The sequence below is a fragment of the Saimiri boliviensis genome, chromosome 6, assembly GCF_048565385.1.
Source record: "Saimiri boliviensis isolate mSaiBol1 chromosome 6, mSaiBol1.pri, whole genome shotgun sequence".
Taxonomy (NCBI): Eukaryota; Metazoa; Chordata; class Mammalia; order Primates; family Cebidae; genus Saimiri; species Saimiri boliviensis.
Genome location: NC_133454.1, coordinates 7,994,738 through 8,021,439, shown reverse-complemented (window position 1 = coordinate 8,021,439; position 26,702 = coordinate 7,994,738). Strand labels below are relative to the sequence as shown.

The 26,702-nt window shown below is 41.5% G+C and overlaps 1 protein-coding gene across 1 annotated transcript in view; it reads left to right on the top strand.

The window, feature by feature from the left end:
* The window catches only part of PANX1 (pannexin 1), a 67,636-nt gene that overhangs the window by 32,642 nt on the left and 8,292 nt on the right, over nucleotides 1–26,702 (top strand). Inside the window, exon 2 of the mRNA XM_010352291.3 lies at nucleotides 1,673–1,812. Within this exon, the coding sequence (XP_010350593.1) occupies nucleotides 1,673–1,812 (140 nt within the window). The remainder of the gene's footprint in view (nucleotides 1–1,672; nucleotides 1,813–26,702) is intronic.

Below are 26,702 nucleotides of genomic sequence, written 5' to 3'. Positions count from 1 at the left end.
TCATATTTAAGCCGTTCTTGAATGGCAAGAACTACGCCATTATGGAATACTTGCTGATGTTTGTGACTTTTCATGATGATTTCCTGCAAAGGCTCTTGCTGAGAAGTCCTTTCTTGATGTCTGTGAGTGCAGAGGCCCCTGATGGCGAAGAAGTGCTCCAGGCCTTGCCACATACCGCTCCTACCGCAAGACTTCTCTCTTGTACCATAAGTGTCAAGCCCACTCCCTCCTTAGGCAAAGATGACCATTGAGGCCTTTTATGTGCCAGGGATTAGGGAAGTCCAGCTCGGTATCTTCCCACTGTCCCTATCCCCGCTACACAGGGTGGAAGAGGAGAATAGTAGGCATTTCCCAGTCTTTAAGGCAATACGAGAATCTGCTTATTACTTCATCTAGAAAAATGTAACTTATTCAGCAACTTCTGGGAACCAGGCACCCTAGGAAGTGCTGTGGCATGTTTTTATATTTTTAGTCACCACAACAAATCTGTAATGTGGATACACTGTTAGTGTCATTCCCATTTTAGAGATACCGGCCATTGGAAAGCTAATGACTTTACCAGGTGTGACTCACACAGCGGAGAGTGGCAGAGTCAAGTTTAAATATGACTCATGTCAGAGCCCAGGCACTGAGCACACTCCCAGGCTGTGTTGGATGTGCAAGACAGGGTGCCTGTTGTGGAGCCTTAGCTCTGATCCCTATGCCTGTGGCACACACACTCTGGTATGTGTCAGGTGGGGACAGGGGATCAGGGCTGGGTCAAGCAGGGCTTAGCCTCAGCCCCTGTGATAATGGTGGGAAGGGGAGGACGTGGCTCTGACTGAGCCTCACGATCCTCTTAGTCAGTTTCCCTCCGTGACTTGTGGGTGCCAGAAGCACAAAGAATCTTCCAGATGGTAGGTTTTACAGACTTTATGGTAGTGTCTGCAGGGCCGTGTGGTCTTCAGTTTGCAGAGGAGAAAGCCAAGTTCCAGAGTCCCTTCCCAGAAGAGCAAGTTAACGACAGAGCCCGGAGAGGCCCCAAGTCTTCCCGCTCCCCATCCAGCACCCATCTGCTGTTGGAAGGTTTCGCTCTTGAGCAATTCCCTTCCAGATGTAAAACTCTTGGGCTGCGGTTTGGGCCCGTTTGTCCTTTAATGTTAGAGAAGGTAGAAAACTGCTGTTTCCCATGCAGTGGTCTATTGCCAAATGTTCCCTTCAGAAAGCTTTCTCTTCCTTAGGCCAAGAGTTCTTTGCTTCTTTGTTCTAAGAGAACTTTCTTTTTTTAGTCCAATTTTCTACATTCAGACGCCTCACTGACTGTCCCACATAATCTTTCCTTTTTCTCAATCCTTACTCCCAACGAAACCAGCTTTCTCCACTTGTCTCACACATTCTGGGCTCTGGTTCTTTTCCTGCTTCCTTTTTCTTTTAACGGTAGTTGTTCTTCTATTAAGAATTTTTTTTCCCCAACTGAAGCCAAGCTGCTATTATGACCAGTGTTGGCCAAAACCACTCTGTGATCCTTCGTTTTAATATGAACTTGGGTGTTTGTTTTTAGTTCTGCCCTAACATCCCCACCTCCTGTCCTGGTGCTCCCTGTCTTAGACAAAACTACAAGCCTGTGAGATGGGGATAAGGGTCCAGGTACCTATGTTTTCATTCACTGGAAACTATCTGTTTTGCTTCTCAGGTACACAGATAAGCTGTTTCTCTCCCAGTTCTTTCTCCTGGCGTCAGGCTGCCTTCGTGGATTCATATTGCTGGGCAGCTGTTCAACAGAAGAACTCGCTGCAGAGCGATTCTGGAAACCTCCCACTGTGGCTGCATAAGGTAAAAGGAGACATTTTCAAATGAAGCCTATTTGCTTTATAGATAAGGAAGCTAAGGCCCAGGGAGGCTGTGCCAAAGACCATACAGATATTGTAGCCAAACAGGGGTGTATCTCAGACTGTAAAATTATAGCACTTCATAGTCCAAAAGAACCTCAGAGACGACTTGATACAGGCACCATCGTTTCACACAGTGGGGCAATGGAAGTGTTCTGTGGGTTTTAGCTCTTAACAGCAGGCACCTTCTGTGTCTTGACACCTTTATATCATTAATGGCCAGCAAGATGTCTGGTCCACAGTAGGTTCTTAGTACATTTTGAATGTCTGAATGAGCATAGCTAGACGATGGCAGAGGTAGGATTCACGCATAGCTTCTCAGCTGATGCCTTTTCTACCACATACAGGGTCTCTTGCAGAAAGTAAGGACTGACCTAGAGTTCAGTTGCTTCTAGGTGATCGTCACTGGAGCATCGAAAAACCTAGTGATGAGGTCCTCTGGGGTGTTGACTGTACTGGTTTTGGAATAGATTCCTTTGTTTTTTTGTTAGCTCCAGATACTGCCAAGAAAGGGAGATACTCCACAAGAGACACCAGTGTCTGGGATACACATCCCATATAGAAGAGGTACAGTCAGGTGCTCTGTGGTCAGGGAAGTGGTGGTTTGCACGTGCATGTGGTACAGTCAGGTGCTCTGTGGTCAGGGAAGTGGTGGTTTGCGCGTGCATGTGGCGGGGGATGCAGTGAGGCGCTTAGGCAGCACTTGACAGGTTTGTGCAGAAGACTGTTCTCTGACTTAGGAAGTGAGTGCCTTAGGTCTTCTCTGTGCTTATGGAAGTAGGACTTTGTTTCAGCCTGTCATTAATTTCAATCACTGTTTCTTTTGTCCATTGTGAAAACAAATAGAATGTGTATCTTCTGGTATTCTTATTTGTTGAAAAAAGTACAGAATTTAGCTTCCAAAAAGCCAAAAGCGAAAACTGGACTCTCTTCTGCTTTGACCTGCTGCCAGATACACCATCAGCATCCTTCTTCGTAAAAGGAACGATTTAAGGGAGCGATGACTCAGGCTTGTTCTCCTTCTTGTTTGTTTACAGTTGATCCTTGAACAATGTGCAGGGGGGTGGTGGGTGGGCGGGGGGCCAGAGGCACTGGCTCCCTGCACAGTCAAAAACTTGTACGTAACGTTTGTCTCCTCAGAACTTAATTACAGATAGTTAATAGCTACTGTTGACTGGAAGGTTTCCACCTTACTAATAACATAAACAGTCACTTAACACATATTTTATATGTTATATGTATTATATAATGTATTCTTACAATAAAATGAGCTAGTAAAAGAATGTTATTAAAAATATCATAATGAAAATAAATATATTTACTATTTGGGTCATGCAAAAGTAATCATGGGTTTTACTGTTAAAAATAACAGCAAGGTGGGCAAGGTGGGTGGATCACTTGAAGTCAGGAGTTTGAGACCAGCCTGACCCACATGGTAAAATCCCATCTCTACTAAAAATACAAAATTTACCCAGACATGGGCAGACACAGTTGCTCACGCCTGTAATCCCATCACTTTGTGAGGCCAAGGTGAGCAGCGGATCATTTGAGGTCAGGAGTTTGAGACCAGCCTGGCCAACATGGTGAAACCCCGTCTCTACTAAAAATACAAAAAATTAGCTGGGCATGGTGGCACGTGCCTGTAATCCCAGCTACTCAGGAGGCTGAGACAGGAGAATTGCCTGAACCCGGGAGGCGGAGGCTGCGGTGAGCCGAGATCGTGCCATTGCACTCCAGCCTGGGTAACAAGAGCGAAACTCCGTCTCAAAAAAAAAAAAAAAAATTACCTAAGTGTGGTGGCATGTGCCTGTAACCCCAGTTATTTGGGAGGCTGAGGCAGGAGAACATGGGCTTGAACGTGGGAGGCGGAAGTTGCAGAGAGCAGAGATCATGCCACTGCACTCCAGCCTGGGCAGAGTGAGACTCCAAAAAATAATAATAATAAAATAAATATATAAAAGTAATGGCAAAACCCGTGATTACTTTTGCTCCAACCTATTATTTATTAAGTGGAAGTAGATTATCATAAAGGTCTTCATCCTCGTTATCTTTATGTTGAGTAGCTGAGGAGGAAGAGAAGTTGTTCATGCTGTATCAGGAATGGTAAAGGCAGAAGAAAAGCCCCATAAAAGTGGGCCCATGTAGTTCAAATTCATGTTGTTCAAGGGTCAACTGGATTGCTTGCCATTTTTCATAGTGATGTCCTATACTGACTCCTTTCTTCATTTGGGTTTGGCGTTTCCCTTTATTTTCAGCCATAGGTGGGTTCTCATCAGCTTTGCAAGGTTTAGTAGTCAAGGCAACAAAAAGTAGGACTTGCAGTGTGAATGGTCACAGTGATGAAGTTTAACAGCTTGCTTTGTAAACCCAAATTTTTGTTGTTGTAGTGTAAGTTCATTTGTTATAGTGTTCTTATGAAAATGGAGAGTTTTAATGAGTCACTGGGCTAGCTTTGATGGATCCACAGAAGAATGTATAATCTAGGATTGTCTAATGTAAGAATTGGCAGCGTAATTATTTTAGAGCAAGAAGAATAAACTGAAATATATTTTTATCCAGATGCATTTTACATTTAAGGATAAGGGAACTTTGAGGAATCTAGCCTAAGAGTCTTAGGACCAGTTGCTGACCCACAGACTAGAGCTCAGATTTTCAGACTTCTAGCCCGTTGCTCTTCTAGGCTAGGAAGGGGAAATCTGGGAACAGTATGAGTAGCCAAACCTTAACTTACCAGGTACTGATGACAGATTTAGAAGCTCTCTTTCCGGCAATGGAAGATTGCTTGTTTGAATGGAACTACATCTGAGTGTCTCTTGCCAGATTCACAAGGCTGGGGACAGAGATTAAAGTCAGGAGTGGCCACATTGGAAGGACTCTGATTAGCACTCCTTGACATTTGACTGGGACTCTGAAAGGCTGTTCCTTGAGAATAAGGGGGAATCCAGAATTAATTCAGCTCACATTAGGGACTAGAGTCCTGATTTAAATCACTGCAATAGCAGTTGAATGACAGAGATCGGGGATTGCCATTGTCTGGTCTACTTGCCTGCCAGAAGCAAAAATGAATCCCTTTTGGAGTCTGGAAGAAGGTAATTATCATCTCTCTCTATTTTTTTTAAATTATTTCTCTCCTGGTTTTTTTTTTTTTTTTTTTTTTTTTTTGAGACAGGTTCTCACTTTGTCATGCAGCCCAGAGTGCAGTGGCACAAACATGCCTCACTGCAGCCTCAACCTCCTGGATGTAAGCAATCCTCCTGCCTTAGCCCCCCAAGCAGCTGGCACTATAGGCTTGCACCACCACAGCTGGCTAATTTTTGTATTTTTTGTAGAAATGTTCTCAAACTCCTGAGCTCAAGAGATCCACTCATCTTGGCCTTCCAGAGTGTTGGATTACAGGCGTGAGCCACCACACCTGGCCTTTCTTATTTTTAATTTTTATGGTTACATAACAGTTGTACCTATTTGTGGAATACATGTGATATTTTGATATAAGCATATACTGTCTAATGATCAAATTGGGGTAATTGGGATACTTGTTACCTTAAACATTTATCATTTCTTTGTGTTAGCAACATTCCAATTCCATTCATATAGTTATTTCGAAATATACAATAAATTATTAACTACAGTCACCTTGCTACCTAAACCTAAATTCTTTTTCTCTAACTGTATAATTGTACCCATTAAGCATTCCTCCTTTCCACTACCCCTCCCTGCCTCTGGTAACCAATACTCTATCTTTATGAGATCAGTTTTTTAAAGCTCTTACATGTAAGTGTGAACATGGAGTACTTATCTGTGCCTGTCTTATTTCACTTAGCATGGCATTGTCCCGTTCCATTCATGCTGCTGACCATAACAGGATATCATGTTTTTTAATAGCTAAATAATAGTCCACTGTGTATATGTACCACATTTTCTCTATTCATTGGTCGAGGGACACTATCCATATAGCAAAGATTTCCATATCTTTGCTATTGTGAATAGCTGTGCAGTAAACATGCCGGTGCAAATAACTTCGATATTCTGATTTCCTCTTTTGGATATATACCCAGCAGTGGGATTGCTAGATCATATGGTAGCTCTATTTTTAGTTTTTTGAGGAACCTCCTTACAGTTTGCTCTAGTGGCTATAGTAATTTACATTCCTACCAAGAATATAGAATGTTCCCCTTTGTACACATCCTCACTAGCATTCATTACTTTTTGTCTTTTTGATAAAAACTATTTTACCTGGAGTGAAGTGATAGCTCATTGTGGTTTTGATTTGCATTTCCCTGCTCAGTGATGTTGAGCATTTTTTCATATACCTGTTTGCCATTTGTATTTCGTCTTCTGAGAAGTGTCTATTCAGATCTTTTGCCCATTTTAAGTGTTTTTTAATACTGAGTTGTTTGAGTTTTCTATTTATTCTGGTTGTTAATCCCTTGTCAGATGGATAGTTGGCAAATATTTTCTCCCATTCCGTGGATTGCCTCATCGTGTTGTTTCCTTTGCTGCACAGAAGCGTTTTAGCTTGATATGATCCTTCTTTTTGCTGTGGTTGCTTGTGTTTTTGATGTCTTACGCAAGACATTGCTTATCCAGACTCATGTCCTGGAGTGTTACTCCAGTGTTTTCTGGTAGTAATTTCATGGTTTTAGGTTTTATATTTAAATCTTTAATCTATTTTGGTTAGATTTTTGTATCTGATGAGAAGTAGGGATCTGGGTTTATTCTTCTGCATACGGATACTCAGTTTTCCCAGCACCGTTTGTTAAAGAGCCTTTCATTTCTCTATTGTACCTTTTTGGCACCTTTGTTGGAAATGAATTGACCATAAGTAAATAGATTTATATCTGGGTTCTCTATTCTGTTTCCTTGGTCTGTGTGTTTGTTTTTATGCCAGCGTTATGCTATTTTGGTTGCTATAACTTTGCAGTATAATTTGCAGTTACATGATGTGATGCTCCCAGCTTTGTTCTTTTTGCTCAGAATTGCTCTGTTGTGGGTCTTTTGTAGTTCCATATAAATTTTAGGATTATTTTCTCTGTTTCTGTGAAGAATGTCATTGATATCTTGATACATACTGCATTAAATCAGTAGATTGCTCTGGGTAGTGTGAACATTTTAACAATATTAATTCTTCCAATTCATGAACATGGAATATATTTTAATACGTTTGTGTCCTCTTCAATTTCTTTTATTAGTGTTTTATAGTTTTTATTGTAGAAATATTTCACTTCTCTGGTGAGGTTTATTCCTAAGTATATTACTTGTAGCTATTGTAAATGGAATTACTGTCTTGGTTTTCTTTTCAGATTGTTTGCCATTGGCATATAGAAATTCTTGTGATTATTTTTTATGTGGGTTTTGTATCCTGAAACTTTAGTGAATTCATTTATCAGTTCTAATGATGCATTGGTGAAGTCTAGGTTTTTCTATATATAAGATCATATTGTCAGCTAGCAAGAATAATTTGATTTCTTCCTTTCCAATTTGGATGCCTTCTTTTTTTTTAATGTTTGAACTTTATTCTGTAAATTTTGAGCAATCTTTGACAATGTTTATGCAAGCAAGGCTAGAATCAGTTTTGTATTTTGGAAAGATAATTCTAGTCATAGTATGAAGGGCAGATTAATGAGTAGATACTGAAGGCAGTAGTCCATGTAAATAATTATAAAGGATTGTGCATCTTTTTAAAAAATATATATTTTGTTGCACTTTAGGTTCTGGGGTACATGTGAAGAACATGCGGATTGTTGCATAGGTACATACATAGCAATGTGGTTTGCTGCCTCCATCAAACTATATCTGGCATTTCTCCCCATGTTATCCCTGCCCAACACCCTACCCGCTACTGTCCCTACCCTGGTCCCCTCCAGCAGACCTCAGTGTGTGATGCTCCTGTCCCTGTTTCCATGTGTTCTCACTGTTCAATACCCACCTACAAGTGAGAACATGTGGTGTTTGATTTTCTGTTCTTGTGTCCGTATGCTGAGAATGATGGTTTCCAGATTCATCCATATCCCCACAAAGGACACGAACTCACCCTTTTTTGGCTGCATAGTAGTCCAATGTGTATATGTGCCACATTTTCCCTGTCCAGTCTATCATTGATGGGCATTTGAGTTGGTTCCAAGTCTTTGCTATTGTAAACAGTGCTGTAATGAACTAATGTGTGCATGTGCCTTTATAATACAATGATTTATAATCCTTTGGATATATACCCAATAATGGGATTGCTGGGTCAAATAGAATTTCTATTACTAGGTCCTTGAGGAATTGCACACTGTCTTCCACAATGGTTGAACTAATTTACAATCCCATCAACAGTGTAAAAGTGTTCCTATTTCTCAACATCCTCTCCAGCATCTATTGTCTCCAGATTTTTTAATGATCACCATTGTAACTGGCATGAGATGGTATCTCAGTGTAGTTTTGATTTGCATTTCTCTAATGACCGGTGATGATGAGCACTTTTCATGTTTTTTGGCCTCATATATGTCTTCTTTTGAAAAGTGTGTCTTCATATCCTTTGCCCACTTTCGAATGGGTTTGTTTTTTTCTTATAAATCTGTTTTAGTTATTTGTAGATTCTGGATATAAGTCCTTTGTCAGATGGGTAGATTGCAAAAATTTTTTCCGATTGCGTTGGTTGCCAGTTCACTCTAATGATTGTGTCTTTTGCTGTGCAGAAGCTCTGGAGTTTAATTAGATCCCATTTGTCTATTTTGGCTTTTGTTGCCAATGCTTTTGATGTTTTAGTCATGAAGTCCTTGCCTATGCCTATGTCTTGGTGTTGCCTAGGTTTTCTTCTAGGGTTTTTATGGTGTTAGGTCTTATATTTAAGTCTTTAATCCATCTGGAGTTAATTTTAGTGTAAGGTGTCAGAAAGGAGTCCAGTTTCTGCTTTCTGCACATGGCTAACCAGTTTTCCCAACACCATTTATTAAGCAGGGAATCCTTTCCCCATTGCTAGTTTCTATGAGGTTTGTCAAAGAGCAGATGGTTGTAGATGTGTGGCATTGCCTCTGAGGCCTCTGTTCTGTTCTGTTGGTCTATATCCAGGCGTCCCCAAACTGCGGCCCCCTGAGGCCATTTATCCGGCCCCGCACCGCACTTCAGGAAGGGGCACCTCTTTCATTGGTGGTCAGTAAGAGGAGCACAGTATGTGGCGACCCTCCAACGGTCTGAGGGACAGTGAGCTGGCCCCCTGTGTAAAAAGTTTGGGGATGCCTGGTCTTTATCTCTGTTTTGTTACCAGTACTGTGCTGTTTTGATGTAGTATAGTTTGAAGTCAGGTAGCATAATGCTTCTAGCTTTGTTCTTTTTGCTTAGAATTGGCTTGGTTATGCTGGCTGTCTTTTGGTTCCACATGAAGTTTAAGGTGGTTGTTTCCAGTTCTGTGAAGAGGGTCATGGGTAGCTTGATGGGGATAGCATTGAATTTGTAATTACTTTGGGCAGTATTGCCATTTTCACAATATTGATTCTTCATAATAATATTCTAATAATATTTTCTCTACATATATGAGTGTTCCAGCATTGGGTGCTTATATATTTACAATTGTTATACCCTCTTACTGAATTCATTCTATTATCATTATATGATGACTTACTTGTTATCTTTTTACAATTTTTGTCTCAAGATTTATTTTATCTGATAAATGTATAGGTATTCCTGCTCATTTTTGGTTTCTTTTTGCATGAAATATATTTTTTGAGCCCTTCATTTTCACCCTATATGTGTCTTTATATGCAAAGTGAGTTTCTTGTCAGCAGCATATGGTTGGGTCTTAGTTTTTTAGTCAATTCTTTCTCTTGATTGAATAATTTACCTCATTTATATTGAATGTTATTACTGATGGGTAAGGACTTACTACTGTAATTTTGTTATTTGTTTTCTGGCTGTTATGTTAGTTTCTCTTCTTTTTCTTTTTTCTCTGTCTTCCCTTGTGTATAAGTGATTTTTTTTTTTGGTAGTATGTTTTAATTTCTTGCTTTTTGTTTTTTTGTGTATCTATTGTAGGCTTTTACTTTGTGTTTGCCATGAAGCTTCACATGAGGCTGTGATTGAAATTAAGTTATCTTCAGTTTAAAATAATTAGTTGATAACATAACCAGTTATAAACCAATTGGTTATGTTATTAACCAATTATTGGCTATTTGCCAATTAACCAATTGGTTAATAACATAACCCATTAAAATAATTGGTTAATAACCAATTACTTTAAACAGAAGACAACTTAATTCCAATTACAATGAAAAGAAAAAGAAAACAAGCAAAAACTGAAAAATGATGCACATTAACTTCATTCCCCCCTCGCCTTTTTGCTTTTGACCTCTTGTTACTTTATATCTTTTTATATTGTCTGTCTCCTAAGAAATTGTCTTAATTATGATTATTGTTGATAGGTTTACCTTAGAGTTTTCATTTTAAGGCATGAGCAGTTTACACACCACAGTTAGAGTGTTAGAGTATTCTGTATTTGTCTGCATACTTACTTTTAGCAGTGAGTCTGTATTTTTACATGATTTCTTTGGCTCATTAGCATCCCTTTGATTCAGACTGAAGAACTCGCTTTATCATGTCTTGTAAGACAAGTCTAGTGTTGATGAAATAACTCAGCTTTTGTTTGTCTGGAAAGTCTTTACTTCACCTTTATATTTGAAGGATAACTTCACTGGTTATGATACTCTAGGTTAGAAGTGTTTTTCCTTTAGTGCTTTGAATATGTCATCCAACTCCCTTCTGGTCTGTGTCTGGGAACTCTTTTATATGTTATATGCATTTTTTCACCTGTTGATTTTGGGATTCTTTCTTTTTCCTTCACCTTTGAGAATTGGATCATTATATTCCTTGAGGTAGGCTTATTTGGGTTGAGTCTTTTTTGTGTCCTTTAACCTTCTTGAACCTGTGTATTTTATCAGGAGTCTGCCTGGTGCTTTATTTTACTGTGACTGAGCCTGATATCTGTTTAAAGACAGTATCCTCTATACTCTTTCCTGTCCTTTCCCCAAGCTGCACTGCTTGGAGTTGGGAGAGAGGTGATTCAGGTGTTCCCCTGGCTGCTGCAGTTAGTGTTGTATTGGATCACATCCCAAGCCCACTGTTTCTAAGACTAGAGCAGCACCAGGGCTTGTTAGAGGACTACAGTCAACGGTGTCCAATCAGGATTGGCACTCAGATTTATTTGGGGCCCTAGGTCACTTTAGTCAGCTGGTGGTGAAGCCAGTGGGAGTTAGTTTTCTCCCACTGGGGCAGAGGGAGAAAACTAACTCTGCCCTCTGGTTGAGGGCTGGTTTAAATGCTTCCTTTATGGGCCCTGGCAGAAGTCTTCCTGGTGTTGTGTGACTACGACAATGTAGCACTGAGTTCCAATGCAAAGTCCCGTACTCACTTTGCCCTCTCCTTTAAGTACGTGAATTCTTACTTCAGACTGCACTGCCTGGGTTTAGGGGAAGAGTGATGTAGGCAATGCAAGACTATCCTTCCTACTCTGTTCAATGCTACTTTATTATGTTAAAACCAGGTACAGTGATTGTTCATCTGATTTTTCGGTTCTTAGGAATGTGCTTTCCTGCATGGATACTTACTTGATTTGCTGTTCTTTTTTTTTGTTGGGGGAGGGGTCAATCATTGGAGGGTTCTATTCAGCCATCTTGCTCTTCCTCTTCTTATGTGCTTTCAAATTCTTGCTCAGGTTTTTCACATATGATATGCGGCGCTTGCTAGGAAACAACTAGGTGTAAAAGAAAACCAAGAAAAAAAAATCAGGAACAGACCTGTAGGAGGTACAGATAGTAGATTGATCAGCCATTAATTTTAACTAATCATTAATAATATATTCAAAGAATTATGATTGTATGGAGATTTTTACAGAGAACTGACTGAAAACTGCACCGAAAGAATCAAATAAAAATTCTTGAGCTGAAACAATTAGTAACAGTTGATTTCAGCTAACATTGACTGAGGGCCTACCATATGCTAGAATGTATGCCCAGTGGCAGAGAGCCACAGATGACATGGTTGCTTCATCAAGGAGCTCATTGTTTAGTGGAAAAATAAACATGGAAGACAGTGAAAGGGTAAAATCAGAAAGCTAAATGGTAAAAGGAGAGTGTTTCAGACAGCAGTGAACGCTGTTAAAATGCTGCTGCAGAGAAGCCAGTGCAGTCTGAGAGAAATACAGCTTACTGGATTTAATGAACACATTGGGGATCCAGTCGGAACGATTTTAGTGGAGAAGTGGGAGACAGATGGCTGTGGTGGGGAGTGAATGGGAAGTAAGGAAGTGAAGATGATTTGACAATTTCTTCAGTTTTTTTTTCCTTTTTATAAACTCTCTCTTCCTGGTAACCAAAAGAGAGGAACAAGCTGGGTGGCAACTGGAAGGAAGGTGCAGGCCCAACAAGCACATAAAAACAGCACTGCCTGGGAGGGTGAGAAGAACTTTGTGGGAGAGGTGCGGCCTGTTGGGTAGCAGTGGGACCTTGATTGACTATGCGGCGTAGGCTAAGTTATAGGAGACTTTGAAAACTAACCAGATGAATAGGCTAATTACTGGGGACAGCGCGAGCCATTGCAGGTACCCGAGCAGGGTGCACTTGGTGGTTCCAAGAGTTAAGCCTCAGTGACAGTGTACAGGAGGGAACAGAGGCAGGGAGAGCCACTTGGGAAGAATAAAGGGAGGGTTCTAATTAGAGAACAGAAAGGAAAAGAAACAATTGTGTCTGAGAAGGCAAAGACCAAACAAAAAGCCATACTCTATGTCTTATTGCTGATTAGAAGATCACGCAAAAGGATAGTCACGAGTGCCACCAAGGTCTAGACCGGGGGTTAGCAAACTTTTTTGCAGAGGGCTAGACCATAAACTTTTTTGTCATTGAAGTTCACATGGTCACTGTTGCAGGTGCTCAGTTCTGTAGAGTAGGTATGATTGCTTATGGCCAGATTTGGCTCAGGGGCAGCAGTTTGCTGATCCCTGGTCTCGAGTGACACCAGTTAAAGTCTAGGGTGACAGCGATGAGGGTGGGAAGTGGACAGGCTCAGGGCATCTTTTCTAAAGTGTGGAACTAAAAAGATGTGGTGATCGGACATGGGAGGATGAGAGAAAGATCAGAATTAAGGACATGACGGCGGTTTCAGGCACTGGATAGAATGACACCTTCATGACATTTGAAGAAGCCTGATGAAGCAGATTTTTGAGGAAAAGCAAGGAGTTCTGCTTGAACTTGTTGAATCAGAGATGCTCCATGGTCCAGAGGAAGCGTCACATAGGCAGTGAGATACGGTATTTGGAGATTGTAGGCTAGAGTAGAGCCATAGCTACGGCAGACTGTCAGAAAATAGTGTTTAAAGCTATAGAAGTGGACAGAGTTTCTTAGGAGGTAATTATAGATAGACAGGGGCAAGGTCTGAGGGCCGCTGCCACATGGAGAGGGCATGGGGTAGGACCAGTCAACAGAGGAGTCACAGAGAGGTGGGGTGATGAGGAAAGTGTAAACACCATGCTGTATGATTGAAGGGCAGGGTATTTTATAAAGAAAGATGGTGCTGATGTAATCCCCTGTGTCAAATGCAGCCAAGAGGGTAAGTTTAGAACTGAGACTTAGATTAGCTCTACATTTGGGTGGTATCATGGGTTGAACTGTTTCCCTCGAAAGATATTTTGAAGTCTCAACCCAGTGTGCCCTAAACTGTGACCTTATTTGGAAATAGAACTGTTACAGAGGTAATTAGCCTAGATGGGGTCCTGTTGCAGCAGGGTGGGCCCTTAATCCAGTATGACTGCTGTCCTCATAAGTAGAGGGGAATTTTGGACACAGACATGCTCAGAGGGAAGACAACGTGAAGACACTCAGGAAAACAGCTGCATGCCCGCAGAGGCCTAGATTAGAGTTATGCCGCCAAGCCAAGGAATGCTGGGGCAACTGGAAGCTGGAAGAGGCTGGGAGGATCCTGCTCTGGAGACTTGGGAGGGAGCATGGCCCTGCTAGCACCTTGATTTTCAACTCCTCATCTCTAAAACCGTGAAAGAAAAAATGCCTTTTGTTTTAAACCATCCAATTTGTGGGATTTGGTTGTGGCAGCCCTAGGAACCTAATGCCAGGAGTTAGAGAGAAATGAAGATTCAGCCTAATTGGAGAAATAAAACCTATGCCAGACAGGAATACTAGCACGTGGCTTTCTTAGGCCAGATTCTGTAATCACAGCCGCTTTATTTCTACATTGATATCTTTTTCAAGTTTTTTTCTTTTCTGGTAAAATGTACATGACATAAAATTTACTTTTGTTTTTAGGTATATAACCCAGTGTCAATAAGTACATTATACACATATATATATATGGACATAGGCATAGGCAAGGACTTCATATATATGTATATGTATATTTTATTTCATAAATAACTTCTTTTGAAAAGTGTCTGCTCATGTCCTTGGCCCACTTTTGAATGTGTGTGTGTGTGTGTGTGTGTTTTTTCTTTCTTGTAAATCTGTTTTAGTTCTTTGTAGATTGTGGATATTAGCCCTTTGTCAGATGGGTAGATTGCAAAAACTTTTTCCCATTCTGTTGGTTGCTCGTTCACTCTTAATAATTGTTTCATTGGCTGTGCAAAAGCTCTGGAGTTTAATTAGGTCCCATTTGTCTATTTTGGCTTTTTTTGCCATTGCTTTTGGTGTTTTGGTCATGAAGTCCTTGCCTATGCCTATGTCCTGAATGGTTTTGCCTAGATGTTCTTCTAGGGTTTTTGTGGTGTTAGGTCTTATGTTTAAGTCTTTAATCCATCTGGAGTTAATTTTAGTGTCAGGTGTCAGGAAGGGATCCGGTTTCTGCTGCACATGGCTAGCCAGTTTTCCCAACACCATTTATTAAACAGAGAATCCTTTTCCCTTTGCTTGTTTTTGTCAGGTTTGTCAAAGATCAGATGGTTGTAAAGGTTGTGGCATTGCCTCTGAGGCCTCTGTTGTGTTCCATTGGTCTGTATCTCTGATTTGGTACCAGTACCATGCTGTTTTGATTACTGTGGAGTTTTTGTTTGAAGTCAGGTAGCATGATGCCTCCAGCTTTGTTCTTTTTGCTTAGAATTGTCTTGGCTATGGAGTCTCTCTTTTGGTTCCATATTAAGATTAAGATGGTTTTTTCCAGTTCTGTGAAGAGGGTCATAGGTAGCTTGATGGGGACAGTGTTGAATCTATGTATTACTTTGGGCAGTATGGCCATTTTCACAACATTGATTCTTCCTAACCAGGAGTATGGAATGTTTTTCCATCTGTTTATGTCCTCTCTTATTTCCTTGAGCGGTGGTTTGTAGTTCTCCTTGAAGAAGTCCTTTACATCCTTTATTGTATTCCTAGGTATTTTACTCTCTTTGTATCAATCGTGAATGGCAGTTCTTGATTTGGCTCTGTTAGTCTGTTACTGGTATATAGAAATGCTTGTGATTTCTGCACATTGATTTTGTATCCTGAGACTTCGCTGAAATTGCTTACCAGTTTCAGGAGATTTTGGGCTGAGACAGTGGGGTCTTCTAAATATACAATCATGTTGTCTACAAATAGAGACAATTTGACTTCCTCCTTTCCTAACTGAATATTCTTTATTTGTTTTTCCTGCCTCATTGCTCTGGCTAGAACTTGCAATACTATATTGAATAGGAGTGGTGAGAGAGGACACCCTTGTCTTGTGCCAGATTTTAAAGGGAATGGTCCCAGTTTTTGCCCATTCAGTATGATATTGGCTATGAGTTTGTCATAAATAGCTTTTATTATTTTGAGATACGTTCCATTGATACTCAGTTTATTGAGAGTTTTTAGCATAAAGGGCTGTTGAATTTTGTTGAAGGCCTTCTCTGCATCTATTAAGATAATCATGTGGTTTTTGTCTTTGGTTCTGTTTATGTGGTGGATTATGTTTATAGACTTGCATATGTTGAACCAGCCTTGCATCCCCGGGATGAATCCTACTTGATCATGGTGGATGAGCTTTTTGATATGCTGTTGCAATCGGTTTGCCAGTATTTTATTGAAGATTTTTGCATCTATGTTCATCATGGATATTTGCCTGAAGTTTTCTTTTCTTATTGAGTCTCTCCCGTGTTTTGATACCAGGATGATGTTGGTCTCATAAAATGAGATTGTTTGGAATAGTTTCAGAAGGAATGGTACCAGCTCCTCTTTGTACCTCTGGTAGAATTTGGCTGTGAACCCATCTGGACCTGGGGTTTTTTTGGTTGGTAGGCTATTAATTGCTGCCTCTGCTTCAGCCCTTGTTATTGGCCTATTCAGGGTTTCAACTTCTTCCTGGTTTAGTCACGGGAGGGTGCAAGTATCCAGGAATTTATCCAGTTCTTCCAGGTTTACTGGTTTGTGTGCACAGAGTTCTTTGTAGTAATCTCTGATGGTGGTTTGTATTTCTGTGGAATCTGTGGTGATATCCCTTTTAGTATTTTTTTATTGCATCTATTTGATTCTTCTCTCTTTTCTTTTTTATTAATCTGGCTAGTGGTCTATTTTGTTGATCTTTTCAAAAAACCAGCTCCTGGATTTATTGATTTTTTGAAGGATTTTTTTTGTGTCTCTGTCTCCTTCAGTTCTGCTCTGATCTTAGTTATTTCTTATCTTCTGCTAGCTTTTGAGTGTTTTTGATATTGCTTCTCTAGCTCTTTCAATTTTGACGACAGGGTGTCAATTTTAGATCTTTCCTTGCTTCTCATGTGGGCATTTATTGCTATAAATTTTCCTCTAGATACTGCTTTAAATGTGTCCCAGAGATTCTGGTACATTGTGTCCTCATTCTCATTGGTTTCCTAGAACATCTTTATTTGTGCCTTCTTTCATTGTTTATCCAGTCAACATTCAAGAGCCAGTTGTTCAGTTTCCATGACCTTGTGCAGTTGTGAGTTAGCTTCAGAATTTTTTTTTTTTTTTTTTTTTGAGACGGAGTTTCTCTCTTGTTACCCAGGCTGGAGTGCAATGGCACGATCTCAGCTCACCCCAACCTCCGCCTCCTGGGTTCAGGCAATTCTCCTGCCTCAGCCTCCTGAGTAGTTGGGATTACAGGCATGTGCCACCATGCCCAGCTGATTTGTTGTATTTTTAGTAGAGATGGGGTTTCACCATGTTGACCAGGATGGTCTCGATCTCTTGACCTCGTGATCCGCCCACCTCAGCCTCCCAAAGTGCTGGGATTACAGGCTTGAGCCACCGCGCCCGGCCCAGTTTCAGAATTCTGATTTCTAATTTGATTGCACTATGGTCTGAGAGACTGTTTGTTATGATTTCTGTTCTTTTGCATTTGCTGCAGAGTGATTTATTTCCAGTTAATGGTCAATTTTAGAGTAGGTGTGATGTGGTGCTGAGAAGAATGTATATTCTGTGGATTTGGAGTGGAGAGTTCCGTATATGTCTGTTAGCTTTTGCTTGGTCCAGATCTCAGTTCAAGTGCTGGATATCCTTGTTAATTTTCTGTCTCGTTGATCTAATATTGACAGTGGAGTGTTGAAGTCTCCCAGTATTATTGTGTAGGAGTCTAAGTCTCTTTGTAGGTCATTAAGAACTTGCTGTATGTATCTGGGTGCTCCAGTATTGGGTACATACATATTTAGGATCATTAGCTCTTCTTGTTACATTGATCCTTTTACCATTATGTAATGCCCTTCTTTGTCTCCTTTGATCTTTGTTGGTTTAAAGTCTGTTTTCTCAGAGAGTAGGATTGCAACTCCAGGTTTTGTTTTGTTTTGTTTTGTTTTGTTTTTTTTCTCCATTTGTTTGATAAATCTTCCTTCATCCTTTTATTTTGAGCCTGTGTGTGTCCTTGCATGTGAGTTGGGTTTCCTGGATACATCACACTGATGGGTTTTGACTTTTTATCCAATTTGCCCATCTGTTTCTTTTGATTGGGGCATTTAGTCCATTTACATTTAAGGTTAATATTGTTATGTGTGAAATTGATCCTGCCATTTTGTAGCTAGCTGGGTGGTTTGCCCATTAGTTGACGCAGTTTCTTCATTGTTGATGGTCTTTACCATTTGGTGCTTTTTTGGAGTGGCTGGTACTGCTTGTTCCTTTCTATATTTAGTGCTTTCAGGAGCTCTTGTAAGGCAGTCCTGGTGGTGACGAAATCTCTCAGCAATTGCTCGTTCATAAAGGATTTTATTTCTCCTTCACTTATGAAGCTTAGTTTGGCTGAATATGAAATTCTAGGGTGAAAGTTCTTTTCCTTAAGGATGTTGAATATTGGCCCCTGCTGTCTTCTGGCTTGTAGAGTTTCTGCTGAGAGCTCCGCTGGGAGTCTGATGCGCTTCCCTTTGTGGGTAACCCGACCTTTCTCTGTGGCTGCCCTTAGCATTTTTTCCATCATTTCAACCCTGGTGAATCTGATGATTATGTGCCTTGGGGTTGGACTTCTTGAGGAAAATCTTTGCGGTGTTCTCTGTATTTCTTGGACTTGAATATTGGCCTGCCTTGCTTGATTGGGGAAGTTCTCCTGGATAGTATCCCAAAGAGTGTTTTCCAGCTTGGATTCATTCTCTCTGTCACATTCAGGTACACCTAGCAAACATAGATTAGGTCTTTTCAGATACTCCCATATTTCTTGGAGGCTTTGCTCATTTTTTTTCACTTTTTTCTCTCTAATCTTGCCACCTTGTTTTATTTCATTGAGTTGATCTTCAATCTCTGATATCCTTTCTTCTGCTTGGTCAATTTGGCTTGGAAACTTGTGTATGCTTCACAAAGTTCTAATGTTATGTTATTCAGCTTCATCAAGTCATTTTTTTTCCTTCTGTAAGCTGTTCTCATTAGCATTTCATCTAACCTGTTTTTAAGGTTTTCAGTTTATTTGCATTGGGTTAGAAGGTGTTCTTTTAGCTCAGAGAAGTTTGTTATTACTCACCTCCTCAAGTCCGTTTCTGTCAATTCATCAGACTCATTTTCCATCCAGCTTTGTTCCTTTGCTGGTGATTAGTTGTGATCCCTTCAAAGAGGAGAGGCATTCTGATTTTGTATGTTTTCATCCTTTTTGCACTGGTTTCTTCCCATCTTTGTGGATTTATGTACCTGTGGTCTTTGTAGTTGGTGACTTTCAGATGGTGTTTCTGAGTGGATGTCCTTTTTCTTTCTGTTTTTTAGTTTTCCTTTTAAGAGTCAGGTCCTTCTGTTGTAGGACTGCTGGAGGTCCACTCCAGACCCTGCTTGCCTGGGGATCACCTGTGGTGGCTGCAGAACAGTAAGGGTTGCTGCCAGTTTCTTAATTCTGTTATCTTTGTCCAGAAGGATACCAGCCAGATGTCAGCCTGAGCTCTCCTTTGTGAGGTGTCTCATTGGATATACAGGGGTCAGGGAGCTGACTGAGGAGATAGTCTGTCCCTTGTAGGAGCTCAACCACCGAGCTGTGAGCTCCCTTGTTCTGTTCAGAGCTGCTGGGCAGGTATGTTTAAGTCTGCTTCAGCGGAACTCATAACCTCCTTTTTTTCCCAGCTGCTCTGTCCTGGAAATGTGGGGCTTTATTTATAAGTTCCTGACCTGCCTTTATTCAGAGATGCCCTGTCCAGCATGGAGGTAGCCTAGTCACAGTCCACCAGCAGAGGCGTTGCTGAGCTGCCATGGACTCTGTCAAGCTGCTGTGTGAACTTTCTTGTGGTTTTGTTTATAGAGGTATAGTTAGAACTGCCTCAGTAATGGTGGTCTGCCTCTATAATGGTGGACTGCCTCGCCAGTGGCAGACTGTATCGGTAATGGCGGATGCCCTGCCTCAACAGAGCTGGACCATCTGGGTCCAGTTGCACTTGCTGTGTAACTCTCAATCCAGAGCGTTTCAGATTGCTGGTCTTTGTGGGGGTCCCAGGCATTCCAGGCGCCAGTTGAAACAGCTGCCCAGACTTGTGTGAATTTTTGTGCGGAGACCCGCTACACTCACTGAAACCTCCGTGCTGGAAACTCGTGGTGCTTTTCAGCCCGGGAATCTCCTGGACTGTGGGCAGTAAACAACTCGTTTGGAAATGCGGTGTTCACTCACCCTCTGTATTGTTCTCGCTGGGAACTGCACTCCAGAGCTGTTCCTATTCAGCCATCTTGGATCAGAGACATTTAAGTACAGTTGCACTGTTGTGAAACCATCACCATTATCTGTCTCCTAAATTGTTCATCTTCCAAACTGAGACCTACACCCATTAAGCATTCCATTTCCCCAACCCCCCCAGCCCCTGGCAACCTTTATTCTGGTTTCTGTCTCTATGTATTTGCCTATTCTAGATACCTCATGTAAGTGAAACTATGTAATATTTGTCCTTTTGTGTCTGGCTTATCTCACTTAAGGAAATGTTTTGGCTGCAGTATTGGTGGTAGAATATACTATAATATGGATCATCTCTATTTCTATATTTATTTATTTATTACTAGACCTCAACCACAGTCTTTTTTCTCCTTTCACCTCTCTTTGCCTGTAGGATGTACTGTATGTAGTCATATACTTTGTATTAACATATTAGAAATCTACAGATCTGTTTTGTACTTTTTATACTGTTGGAAACTTATAATCACAACTTTTACTAGAGTATTGAATAAATCTAGTCTTAATAGAAAATTTTAAAAATAAAATGTTTTCAAAGTTCTTTCTTGTACCATACATCAAAATCTCTGTCCTTTTTCAGGCTGAGTAACATCCCATTGTAAGTTTGTGTGAGACTTTTATTTATCCATTCGTCAGCAGACACTTGGGTTGCTTGTACTTCTTGGCTGTTGTGAATATTGCTCCTGTGAACATCTGTTTGAGTCCTTGCTTTGTTTCTTTTGAATACGTACCCCAAAGTAGAATTACTGGGTTCTCTTTCAAGGATAGAGAGGTTTTCTTGTGGCTTCTCCACGCCGAGCAGACTTGGAATTATTAAGCTGGGAGGGTCCTCTCCTTCAGGCTCTGAGGGTCAGAGTGGTCAGTGCCTTTTCCAAGGTCCCACAGCCAGATGACAGGTGAGCCCACAGCCTCCTTCCAATTTCAGACATGTTTCCCATATGAAAAGGTCCAGTTCTAACTTCTGTGGCTTCAGAACTCTAGACTAGCCTGTGGGTGAAGGTCATCAGCTGATGAGCTGCAGCTCAATATAAGGAGAGTCTTTCTGGCAGAAGAGCTGTCCAGCAAGGGAGGCTGCTTTTGACTCAGAAGGTCCTTAGTTCAGCATGCTCATGGACTTGCATAGTTTCTTCCCTTCTCTGTATTCCTTACCTTGTACTGTTTCTTCATGGAAAACTCCGTTCCTTAGTTCTTCTGTATACTGGCTGTGTCTTTCCCACACCTTCCTCATTGCTGTCATTCTCGCAGTCACCCCTCATTCATTCAGGATTTCAGTCATGGCTCATCCTCCTTCTCCACCCCAAAGTGATTTCTGTGTCCTCCTGGATGGCACATCTGGCTTCGGTCTCTGTCTCATCTGCAAGAACTTTTACCTCCTTTCCACTCCTATCATGAGTTCCTGTGGCCATCTCATTCTGAACTTGCTGTCACTTGAAACTAAGTTCAGGCATTCCACTCCCTATTTCTACGTCCTGCCTTCCAAGGCCTTCCCCAACCACTTTCAAATAAAATGGAAGCTTGACATGAGAATATCTTGCCATAATTCTGCTTAATTAATTCTTAATCTCCAAGACTGTAATTTTAAGCAGGCAGAGACCATGCCCATATCTTGTTTATCCATGTACTCCTGAGACAATGTATGGTCCATAGTGGGTGCTGGAAGAATATGTGTGGAAGGGAAGAGGGTGGGGAGTGTCGCTTGTGTGTCCTGTTCAGAACCAGACTTGGTTCTCCAGGAGCATCCTGACAAAGGATGGGGGATCAGAGGCACAGGGTTTATTCAGCACTTCTCAATTTATTCTGATGCTGAAGTTAGGAGAACTCAATGCCCCCCAAAGTTGTTATTCAGTGTAATGTTTAAATCAGCACTGGTATGATCAATGATGTCATTTCTCCCCCACCCACTTCCATTTCTCTTGTCTGCCACTCCATGCACTCCTGATGGGCCCCTAAGGACTGTGAGGCTTTTGCTGGAGGTGCAGGGGGCCGGTAGGGGGCGCTCTAAGACTTCTTGAGAACTGGCTTTTTTTTTTTTTTTTTTTTTTTTTTTGAGTGTTCTGTTCAAGTTGAGAATGTAGGAGGCAACTGTTAGTAAGATTTCTCTCTGAAATAGCAAAGTCAGTTTTTGACTGAAAAACAAAACCAGTAAGAAGAAAAAAAGAGAGAGAGTGTGGAAATCTTTATTTCTCTTAGGTAGACTCATAGAAACCTGGTTGGAGGAATCCTCCAAGGCTTCCAGACCAGAGGCTTCCAAACCTTAGCTTTGCCAGAGCGGCCTTGTGAAAATGCAGGATCATGAGGTCATCCAGGCCATTAGGCTGGGGCCTGTCTGGTTAAGATGGGGAATGTGGTTTTCATCGGTTTTCCAGGAGATTCTGATGTGAGCCTGTCTTGCTGTGCATTGTGGGCACCAATCACCTAAACCATTTCTCAGATTCTCTCTGCATGCAGATCACCCTGGGATTTCGTTGAACTTTAGGCTCTGATTCAGCAGGTCTGATTGGGACCCGCAATTCTGCATTTATAACAGACTCCCAGGTGATAGCTGAGGTTTGTGGTCTATGGATCACACCACTCTTTGAGGAGCAAGAATCCAGAGCCAGGGTTGGCAGCCTATGGCACACATGCTTGAGCCAAATCAGTTCATACCTGTTTTTGTAAATAAAGTTTTATTGGAACACAGCTGTGCCCCATTTGTTCACACATTATCTGCGGCTGCTTTTGCACTATAATGGCAGAGTTGAGCAGCTCTAATAGAGACCATGTGGCTCTCAAAGCCTGTAATATTTACTCTCTGGCCCTTTACAAGAAAACTCTATGGACCCTTAATCTGGAATACTCAAGCCCTCTCAGATGATCACAAACTACATTGAAAAGGGACCTCCTTGCCTCACAGGATAATTCATTGAATTTCATACAGATTCTTGGGCAGGCTCTTCCTTGTCACTTGGTTCTAATTATCTTGGTAGGCATCTCTTCCTCCTGTGAACAGATACTTTGTTCACTGTCTTCTCCAGGGCTCTCCCTATGATGGACTCCCCGCAACTGAACTCCAGAATGTCACCCGGCATAAACCACCACACCTTGGGTGCAGAATGAAAGCCCTGCCATCTTTATTTTCTTCCTTCTGTAAGCTTCTCCGGCAGTGCACGTTAGCTTTTTGGGGTAGCCTTTCACTCTTGACTCCCCCTGTCTAGGACTGTCTGTAAGTGTGGTATGATTTGAACAGCATATAGCCGGAACAGACATCCTTCATGCACCTTTTCACTCCACTTCCCCCGTGCAGGATGTTCTTGGTTTACCTACTTCCTACTTTCTGACCATTTTCCTCCATTTCTTCCAAGATTCTCCTTCTGTCCAACCCTTAAATGTTAGAGGGACTCAGGCCTGTCCATGGTCGTCTGGTCTTCTACCCATTCTCCTTGGATGGGGTTAACCATACAGTTGGCTTTGATGGCATATGTGCTGCCAGACCCTGAATCTTAACAGCTAGACTATTATCCTATATTTTCAGTTATCTATTACACACCAGGGTGTTTTGACTGTAGGTATCTCATGTGGAAAATTTCTCATCTCAGGTTTGCCTCCCACCTCCCTCCCGACTTCCCTGGATCTGGGCCTCTTCATTTATTTCACCTGATGCTTCCACTGCCCATGCCCTTGCATGAGCCACAAACTGGGATGATCCTCCGTTCTCCTCCGTTTCCATGACCCTCTTGTGCGGGACACTGAAGTAAGCTCTGTCTTCCCTTCCCACCTCTCTGCTGCAGCGACCTCCTGCCTGCTCTCCTTCGTTACCATGTGTTTCTGCTTTACCTCGATAGTGATTTTCTGGAATACATTTGGTCATTCCCTCTGCCAGTGGTATCCCATGGTGTATGGTGTGGGAATTTGGGGCCTTAATTCGGTCCCTGCTTCTTCTTTATGTGGGTTTCCTACATCTGCTATAATAAATTACCACAACAGAAATGAATTTTCTCCTAATTCTGGAGGACAGAAGTCCACAATCAAGGAGTTGCCAGAATTGGCAGCTGCTGGCGGTTCTCTGTATTCCAGAAGAAAGAGGATAGTAGATGCCTCACTTCAGTCTCTGCCTCTGTCATCACAGGGCTTCTTCCTGTCTGTCTCTGTGTCTTCACTTGGCCTTCTGATAAGGACACAAGTCACTGGATTAGGGCCCACCCTTATTTATCATGACCTTACCTTAATTTAACTAATTATATCTGCAAAGACTTATTTCCAAACTGTGTCACACTCAGAGGTTCCAGGTAATCATGAATTAGGCGTGGGGAACACTATTCAACCCAGCACGCCATTCCAGTCTCAGCTCTGTCTACTTCCTCACTTGCAGGGCTTGCTCATTTACCTTGGTGCCCTGGATGAGTGAGAATTCACCAGACAAACAAGGCGGAGAGGATTCCAAGGGGCCACAGAGGTGACATTTTTGTTGAGCCATAACATAAGGCTTTGTTTTATTTGTCACTGTACTTTAAGACATAGTTCAGGTTACCTCTTTGATGAAGGGGCCCTGACCAACTCCCCAGGGGCTTTTCTGTTCCCTCAGTAGTGGGTACCTACATGATCTGATGATTTAATTACTAGCTTGTGTTCCCACCTGTCCTGTGTGATCTGGAGCAGACTCTGTGTCTGGTCTGTGGGGGCCATGCATCCAGTCCACTGCGTGGCACATAGCAGGTGCCCAGGAGATATTTTTGAGTGAATTTACCATCTGCACTTAACCCCATAAGATAAGGTCACATGCATTTCAGGGGAGGAGTTGTCGACTGCGAATTGGATGGTTCTTTGCCTTCGATGAGGTAGATAGGATTTGAGTATGGAGGGAAGTTGTACTGGCTCACCCTCTGGGTTCCTTCCATCTGGAGGTTCCTGTTCTAACTATAACCCCTTCCAGAAACAGCACACATTTTTAAGGAAGACAGACTGAAAACTGTAGTTGGACAGCTGCTCGGTTCCACAATGATGTGAGAAGTCTCCCTTATTCTTGCAAGAGCTCAGAACTCACTCAAACATCATGCAGAATAGTGCCATGGTGGCTTCGAGAGAGGCTGAGCATCCCAGGCCTAACGGGGAGTTGACACAGCTTGTGAACAAAGCTGTTTCCATCTGCACATGCCCTCTCAGAGCACTGCAGCTTTTCTGTATTTCTTATTTGGTCAAAAGAATTTTAGAGACTGTAATTTTATGCTTTTAGAGATTCTTATTTCCTTTTTTACTACATTTTTATAGAATCACTGAAAGTTGCCTTTTTATTTTTGACGGGAAAAAATAAAAAGAGGTTTAACTGTGGAGAAAACCAAGAGGTGGGGCATTAAATGATGTTCCTATAATGGTGATCAAGTTACAAGGATATTTTAGGGAAATTTACACCCAATATATAATTTGTTTTTCTAATTACAATAAGTTGAACTATTCATTGGCAAAAAATATTGTACCACTTGGCCGTGTTAAAAAAAGAAATGTCACAGACTGGAAATAGCCACTTTTTAATTTAAGGGAACAGTTTGAGGAGGAAATGTCATTATTCAAATAGCTATGAAACCAAAGTGACTTACACAAGTATTTCACAAGCCCAAATTAGAAAAATTTTCTCCCTGTGGTTCCCAGATAGAATGCCTGATTTTCATGGTTGTGGAAGCAGCAGAAACTCTGTGTCATGCAGTTACGTTTTTAAACTAATGGGCACCCTTCTAATTGGGCAAGAATTAAATGAACATTCCTTCTCCCCACAGCCAGCTATGAATTATTCAGCCAAAACTCAGCTAATCACAGCCTGCTGTATGTGTATCATTGTGTGGCAGCCCTTTGCTAATTGGGTTAATAATTTTGAAACACCTCACCCTGTACCAAAATGCAGAAGTAAAGCAGCTGTCTCGGGGCCATTTGTGCTTACTCTCTCCTTACTCTGGGGCAGATATTCCTGATGTGGGTCTGTGCTAGTGACAGGAGGCCTGCAAACTAGGACTGGAAAATATATGACAGCTTCATTTTTTACTCACTTCCAACTAGAATTTAGCATTAAAAAAGATTTTATATGGGCAACAATCCGTAGTGATAACAGCAGTACCTAGGAGTTTGTCACCCACAGCAGTCACAGGTATCCTAGAATATTGCTTACTCTTCACTGCTTCAGAGTTTCAATAGCTGTTAGATCATCTGCTAGATCCTATTTTAAGTATGAATAAAGAAGATGCAAAATATTAGTATTTTGATAGCTTTATATCAAAGTAATCTATTTCCTTTATGAACCTATATGTATTATTTTGTGCATTTAAAAATATTCTGCATGAAAAACCAGATTGAAGAACTGTCACAAAACCAAGGAGTCGAGGGAGACATGGCAACTCCATGCGTTGGGTACCCTGGATTGGATCTCGGGACAGGAAGAGATCCCAATAAAATAAAGAGATCCAAATAAAAGTGTGAAGTTTAGTTTATGGTAATGTGCTAATCTTGGTTTCTTAGTCTTGGGAAGTGTTATCACAGACATAGGAGTCATCAGCAACAGGGGAAGCTGAGTGAGGGGCTTATGGGAATGTTCTCTACATCTGAAATTACAGTGAGGGCCATGTTGTGGGGTCTGCCGTCCACTCCCAGAAACATTTGGGAGCATGATTTCATGTCAACTTAAGGCCATCATGGCCTCTTCCATTACAACTCTGAGGAGTGGTGTAGATAGATCCATCCAAAGGTAAAGAGAAGTTTTCCAGAGACGTAAAGTAATTGAGAATGTGTTAGATTGGGAAAAGCATGGCTCTGAAATCA